General features: G+C 38.5%; 1 protein-coding gene across 1 annotated transcript; it reads left to right on the forward strand.

Annotated features, from left to right (window-relative positions):
• The first annotated feature begins 493 nt into the window (after nt 1-493).
• Nucleotides 494-5,914, forward strand: LOC105049575 (fructose-bisphosphate aldolase 1, cytoplasmic). Its single transcript, XM_010929278.4, has 2 exons — nt 494-644; nt 4,670-5,914. The coding sequence occupies exons 1-2, from the start codon at nt 617-619 to the stop codon at nt 5,716-5,718; spliced, it is 1,077 nt and encodes a 358-aa protein (XP_010927580.1). The 5' UTR covers nt 494-616; the 3' UTR covers nt 5,719-5,914.
• The last annotated feature ends 1,904 nt before the right edge of the window (nt 5,915-7,818 follow it).

Raw genomic sequence — 7,818 nt, forward strand, 5'->3', positions numbered from 1 at the left:
TTTGATAGCCAAACTCGAGTTTTTGAAATGTAACAAACCCTGATCGGACCCATACCTTGCCCGTATTGATAGATGCACAAATCCAAGAGACATGGATTAGAATCAATTCAATCACTTCATGGTTATAAAAGAAAAGCTAGAACCAAATTAAAAATGGCAATCAGGCTATGTTGGATCAGATACAGGTTAGGATGGATATGTTACAGGTCAAAAATATATTGATCTAAACCTGATTTATTTATTAAATATATCAAAAATTCAGATCTGAAATTAATTATTTTATTAAATAGAAACAAAGCTATAATATGTTGAAGGATTAAATCGGTTAAGCATTACCACCATTCATCAAATCACCAAATTAAGGAGGCTTCCACTCAATTGACAGCAAAGTCCAAGAGCTAGAAACAAGGATCCAAAGGTGCCCCCCAGGAAGCCACGAGCCCACAGTAATTGACCACCAAAACCGTCGAGCCCACGGTGACCGGGAGCCGCCCACCGACCCAGCCTTCTGTTCCGATTTATAAATCCCATCCCTCCCCCTTTTATTGTCGCCTCACCAAACAATCAGTCACTTGTCTCTAGCCTGTTTCTTTCTTCCCTCTTCTACCAACTAAAGATGTCGGCCTACTGCGGAAAGTATCACGGTAGAATCCCCAGATCTCTTCTTCTCTGTTGCCCTTGATCAGGGCTTGTTTCTCTGGCTTTTAGAGGTCTTGGTTTCGAGATCGTATGTATGTTTTGAGTGTTTGATCTGAAGGTGGAAAGGGTTTGGAGTTAGATCTGGTGTTTTGGTTTTTTATGTTGTTTTATGTTGTGGGGTTTGGATCTGTGAGGATTATATGGCGGTGGATTTGATTAAGGCTTCTCGTTTACTTGATTTTGGATTGGATCTGGTCTTTGATTTATGGCTTTTGGATCTGTGATGATTATATGGCCGTGAATTTGATAAAGGCGTCGCTTTTACTTGTTTTTGTGGATGCGATTTGTTGTCTTATGAGATGGGGTTTGGATCTGGGATGATTGTATGGCGGTGGATTTGATAAATTTGCGTCTCTTTTACTTGTTTTTGGATGTTTTTGGATTTGATTTGTTGTCTTCTGATTTTTCTTTGTTTCATTTCCGGTTATTTGTTTTCTTTACTCTTTCCTGCTCGACTTTTGCGGTGGTAGGGGTTGATCTTTGCAAACTATTTTGGATCTGTTAAAAGGGAACAAAATGAAGAAAAAGATCTTTTTTGATTTTTCTTTGTTTCTATTTCAAGATCGAAGGTCCTGGTTTTTGACTGGATCCCTTTTTTACTGAATTATATTTTTTGCTGCTGCTTAAAGTAGTTAAGTTTTGTTTTATTTGATTTTTTTTTTTTTTTGGGGGGGGGGGGGGGGCAATCGTACTCTAATGATGGACTTGCTCGTAGATCGGGAGGTTGGATCTTAGTAAACTCTGTTTCTTCTGAGTTGAAGTTCCATATCTATTTAATTCAGTGTGAAGTGGTTTTCCATGTTGAACTTAGAATTTCGACTTTATTAGATTCCGTGATTCTAGCAATTATTCGCTTTAAGTTTGTGAATTTATATGTCAACTGCATGTGTGCATATATGTATCTTTTTTGGCTATGTTGGAAGTAATAAAAAGTCTTTTCTGTTCTCCATTACTTCAATATATCTTGTTCTTATGCACTGTTCTCTTTGCTCCGTTCAATTGAGTTGCGGACTTGCTTTTGGGTCTCTTTGTGCAGCTGAATTTGACACTAATAGATTTACAACTATGTATATTCGACTTGTTTTGCTCCGGTTCAGTTTGGATCATTTGATGCGTTTAGCACATTATCTGATCGGGACAAATAGCTATATTTCTCGATTTCAACATGTTTTTCTCATGCTTGACACTTGTTAGTAGTTTCCATCATGACAAACCTTATCGTTTTTATAACTGTTGGCCTTGTGAAGCATTCTTTGCTACAGATCATATTGGTTACGGTGAGTAAAATCATTGGTCCAAGCAATTTCTTTCCCCGATTCTACTGTGTAGGGCCCTGCTGCCTATCCTCGAATCTTTTGCACAAGACGGCATCTTTTAACTATTCATTGCACCTGATTATTATCAGCTTTATCATTCATGGAATTTCTCTAAATTCATAGTTTCCTGTTTGTACTTCTAGGCTTCTAGACATCTGCAGCATTCGGTTATATTTGTGTATACGTTTGCTATGTATATGATGACCAATATCTCATTCTATATGGTAGGCATCACTGATTCCAAATCTCCTCAGAAACTTGTCCTTGCATCCGCCATCTAATTATTCTCTATCAATTTTTTTTTCTTTTAAAAGACCTGCTTTCCTGTACCTGCATCGGACCCAATGCGGGTAACCAACTAACATCATCATTGCATTCCTGTAAATCTTTCTGGATAATCTCATTTGTGTGTGGCTATCATGCAAGATTTCCTACAAGTTGCATCAGCATTATTCCATTGGATTAGATGCATCTTTTGTCCTTGATTTTGTTTAGTTCCTCATTCTGGACCATGTTTCCACTACACCCAGTTTTGGATCTTCAAATCATTGCAGCCTGGTAAATTTTCCTGGAGAATCTCATTTTTATGTGGCTATCATGCAAGACTTTCTACAAGTTGCATCAGCATTATTCCATCAGATTAGATGCATCTTTTGTCCATGATCTTGTTTTGTTCCTCATTCTGGACCATGCTTCCACCATGCTTAGTTTTGGATCTTTATATCTAGTTGTACAAATGAGGCCATGTTAATCTCAAGACAACCAGAAGTTGTCTGTTATCTATTTACATATGTTGTGAGAGGACAAGTGAATTCAAATTTAAACTAGGAGGTGCTTTTGCTGTATTTTGTTTTTTATCGAGTTGACAGGAGTAGGATGAGAAAGTGATAGTTAAATCTGAACCATTTGATTGATTTTGATTATTTATTGGTTAACATATATAATACATTTTATGAATTTTTCTTCTCCTATCAGTTTGACATAGTGTTTGTCTAACTGGTTTTATACCTAGTTCAAAGTTCTTGTTTTTCTTTGTCAATTTTCGATTTCCCTTGGTTTGACATAGTAGCATCTTCCATGGTCTTAAATCCAAGTGGGACATCTTGTGGGATGCCAAATAGGGCCTTGTTCCAGGTGTCGGCATAGGAATGCCCTGCCATTGTTGCTAACACATCTTGGGACATTCCATCCCAAGATAGGGAGGGATGCTGGCGCATCCTATTCCATGGGAAAATTGGGACAGCTTCCGTTCCGTGGGATTTAAAATCTTGATACCTTCCAGTGTTTGAGACTTGAATTATTGTGTTTCAAATTTGTAGTCTCAATCTTTCTGTATCTTTGTTTATTTAGTGTTTCTCAACCTCAACCAGCCCCTAACCCCCCCACCCAAAAAAAAAAAAAAAAAAAAAAAGACAATCTTGTCAGTTATTTTTGTTCCAAATTGCAGCACTGTCTATGATGTTACTCTGGTTACTGTCTTTGTTAAAGATGCTGTATTTTTCCTTGATTTCACTTTATAAGACAATCAACCTTTCGGGTGCATTGTTGTCTGATTCTTTGTGAATGCTTCTGTGACATCTTGAACATTTAGTTTTTGTATTTTTGATTATTTTGATACTTCTTTTTCAGATGTATTTTAATTGTTGCAGTAAATTCAATAGTAAAGTCTGTGTCTTGTCAATGCACGAATTGCAGCAATATCTTTTCGTTTAATCCAAATATCTTGCATTTGAAATATAATGGTTTTTGTGCTCTGTGGATGAATATCAATGTGAGATCTGCAATATGAGTTTTTCCTTGCTCCATTCAAATTTCTTGGCCTCCATATATTAGTGCTTGATTTGTCTTTTCGATATTGGTTTCCTCTTGCACCTGGAAAACATATGTTTCAATGTCTATATTAGAAACACCAAATCTCTTGTCAAGGTTCATGCATATGCAACCAGTTTCATTGGTTTACATTGAGAATCTGATTATCTGTGTTATCCTCCCTTATGGGCAGCTTATCCATCGGTTAACACTGCCTAAGCGGACTTGATTTGTGCGACCACAGATGAAGAAAACACATGTTTCAGTTCCTGAGTGTAGACTCCATAGGATTGGCATGTCCTTTGTAACAAGCTTTCTTTATGCATAAGAATGGCTGCCTAGGTGGGGCCACATAATGCACCTGCCTTGACATTTTCCATAATATTTGAGTATGTAGGATGAGATCAATTTATATTTTCTGGATTTCTTTTAAATTAGAATATATCGAAAACCTTGAGAGAGAGAGAGACAATAAGCCATCTCATTAGTTGCGTGGCTTTTCATTATTATTGTGCATGGCATTGGAGTTAACTAATTATCTGATTTTGGAAGGGGGACCGATATATCATATGTTAGAATGGCCCTAACTCTTTTGGAATGCTTGGCTGGTCTTAAGATTTTTTTTTTTTTTTTGGGTGTTGTCTGCCACATTTTGTATTTTATTCTTCAATTTTGCATGTTTTTTTATAGCAGTATTTTTCATCTTCTTCCTAAATTTTTCTGAATGCTCTATGCTCAATTGGAGATCTACTTTATCTTATGTTTCTGTCTTCATGCTGTTGTATGTTATGAGCCTATAATTTCATTGGTGCTAGGGATAGGTTCTGACTTTGATCTTTTTGCAGATGAGCTCATTAAGAATGCTGCCTACATCGGCACCCCAGGCAAGGGGATCCTTGCAGCCGATGAGTCTACCGGCACAATTGGCAAGCGCTTAGCCAGCATCAATGTTGAGAATGTTGAGGAGAACCGCCGTGCCCTCCGTGAGCTCCTCTTTTGTACCCCTGGTGCTCTCCAATACCTCAGTGGTGTCATCCTCTTTGAGGAGACTCTTTACCAGAAGACTAAAGATGGGAAGCCTTTTGTCGAAGTCTTGAAGGAGGGTGGAGTCCTTCCTGGTATCAAGGTGGACAAGGGCACCATCGAACTTGCTGGCACTAATGGTGAAACCACAACCCAGGGCCATGATGACCTTGCCAAGCGCTGCCAGAAGTACTATGAAGCAGGGGCACGCTTTGCTAAGTGGCGTGCCGTCCTCAAGATTGGTCCAACCGAGCCATCTCAGCTAGCCATCGATCTAAATGCTCATGGGTTGGCCCGCTATGCTATTATCTGCCAGGAGAATGGCCTGGTACCCATTGTAGAGCCTGAGATCCTTGTTGATGGGCCACACGACATCAAACGTTGTGCTGATGTTACAGAGAGGGTGCTTGCTGCTTGCTACAAGGCACTTAACGACCACCATGTTCTCCTAGAAGGGACTCTCCTGAAGCCAAACATGGTAACCCCAGGGTCCGAGTCTGCGAAGGTGGCACCCGAGGTGGTGGCTGAGTACGCTGTGCGGGCTCTCCAAAGGACGGTCCCAGCTGCTGTGCCAGCTATTGTCTTCCTCTCAGGCGGCCAGAGTGAAGAGGAAGCGACCTTGAACCTGAATGCCATGAACAAGCTGGGGGGAAAGAAGCCCTGGTCACTTTCTTTCTCATTTGGCCGTGCCCTGCAGCAAAGCACGCTCAAGGCTTGGGCTGGGAAGGTGGAGAATGTGGAGAAGGCGAGGGCTGCTTTCCTTGCAAGGTGCAAAGCGAACTCAGAGGCAACACTTGGGAAATACAAGGGAGATGCTGCTGGTGGTGAAGGCGTCTCTGAGAGCCTTCATGTGAAGGATTACAAGTATTGAGCTTGGTCTGTTACTGGAACCACCTATCTTTTTTTGTTAGTAAATGATGAGAGGGAGATGGGAATGGATTTTCCTCGGACTAGGGTATCTTTCTCCTTAATGCTTTAAATGTTTTTAATAAGTTTGGAAGGCATTTGCTGCCTTCAGTGTACTGTCTTAGCTGTTTATCATACCTTGATGGGCTTCTTATTGGTTTTGTTGTTCGTCTTTCTGGCTTAATTGGTTGCTTCTTATTAGAATTTGACATTGGATGGTTTGCTTGATTGGTGCTTGTACTGTTCCTTGTGCTGTTTTCGGTTTTTGGTTTCTTGATATCATTATTTCTTGTTATGCCACCACAGCTGTTGAGGCTTGCTTTTTCTTGGCCTTAATTGGAGGGGGAATTTTTTTTTTTTATTATTTTGGATGAGTGATAAGCGGGACTCTTTGGTATCAAAATAAAAATGTTCCAAGGTCTTGGGTTCTAGGCTATATCTCCTGGTTGACCTTTTCTCAATATTGGTCTTTTTTTTATCGAGGAATGTGCTTTAAATAATAGCTTTAAAGTGAACTACAGCTTAACTTGAAATTTGTTGTTTACTCAAGAATCATTGACATTAAACATGAGCCATCGATGAATCAAGATCTCATCGACACATTGTCAACGAGAAGGCTATGATTAAGGCCACAAGTTCTTGTAATTCTCATGTGAGCATAAGATTTTTTAAACTACACAGAATTGAGGTCTATTTGTTACTTTGTCTCTCAAGCTCTCAAAATGGAAGCCATTTATGGGATCATCGGTGTTGATTGTCTTCGAATATCCTAATTGCTAGATCAAACAGGATAAGGGGCACCATTTTAAATATCATTGTTGTCTTGGTGTTTATGTTCTTGGGCATGGCTTTATTTCTCTCGATCCTATAATGCTAGTAATTAGGTGATACAAACTAGTCAAGCAAGATTGGTTAAGCCATGTTCTTGTACTGTCTTAATTTGCAGGCATAATGAGTGTGTAAATTTGTGCATGAAATTTGTGCATGTCTGCAGATTGCTTGTGCTGTAGGTTTGTCCAATTCTATTTAAGAAAGTAAAAGAGGCACAGAAAATTGGATTTTTTTCACTTTTCTGCATACTTAGTTTCTTGTTGGACCTTTCTATTCTGGATTTGTATGTTCACTGCACCATATTTTCTCTTTTTTTTATTACTATTATTCATAAAATGGAGCACTCGTACAAATCAAGTATGAAGGCAACCAAAAATGTCAGAAAAAAAGATATCTCAGAGATCCAATCCATGGTGCTCTTCGTCTGACAATAGATATATCTGATGTTTATAGAAATATGTCTGTGTCTTCCTTTATCTTTGCGCAAGTTTGAAAGTAATGACAGTTGCACATTATCAGAGTTTTGGAGGTCTTGCTATGTTATATGTATATATCAGGTTTTCAAATAATGCCTGTTATTTAGCCATTATCTTGTGATCAGGATATATGTTATAGGAATAATGGTCCTGAGCTGAATTATTCTAAATAGCAGAGGATGGAAGCTAAATAAGAATAACTGTATTTTAACTTTTTATTTCATCAATCTGAAGTAGTAACCTCTTTGCCCTTCAGAATACTTCTGTCCTTTTATTGGCAACAAGGACTTGTATAGCTAGAATAAAATCAGATTTGACTTTGTCCGATATAAGGATTTTTTTTTTCTTTCAAGAAATATAAGTAAATTATTAGTCAATACAAATATGTAAATAAGAATAACATTTAAGACAGGTTTAAAAGTGACTCAATAGACAGATTTAAGATCTTTTTTCTCTCCTCTCCCTACAAGAATGAGCTAAGAGAGATCCAGTTGATATGCATCAGGTTGAGTTTGCTATCTTTTAATTCTGAAAATCCTATTTCCAATCCTATAGATTCAGCAGGATTACAAGCAAGCTCGACTAGCTTTTCTCAACACTTTGCAAAAGCTCCTCTCGGACTTGAATAATCCTTTCATATGATGAGTTAAGTTTGAGTAGCTTGCTACTTGGCAGGACTCGGTTCATTTGCACATTTGGCCCATATTTTCAACTTTGACAGGCTTCTTGGGACAGAGGATAGCATAATAAAAGTAATC

Source organism: Elaeis guineensis, chromosome 8, assembly GCF_000442705.2.
Source record: "Elaeis guineensis isolate ETL-2024a chromosome 8, EG11, whole genome shotgun sequence".
NCBI lineage: Eukaryota > Viridiplantae > Streptophyta > Magnoliopsida > Arecales > Arecaceae > Elaeis > Elaeis guineensis.

Excerpts from the sequence above, each read along its gene's own strand:
- LOC105049575 (XM_010929278.4), top strand. The coding sequence starts at position 617 with ATGTCGGCCTACTGCGGAAAGTATCACG. Across the intron at positions 645-4,669 it reads CTACTGCGGAAAGTATCACG|ATGAGCTCATTAAGAATGCT; the intron begins GTAGAATCCCCA and ends ATCTTTTTGCAG.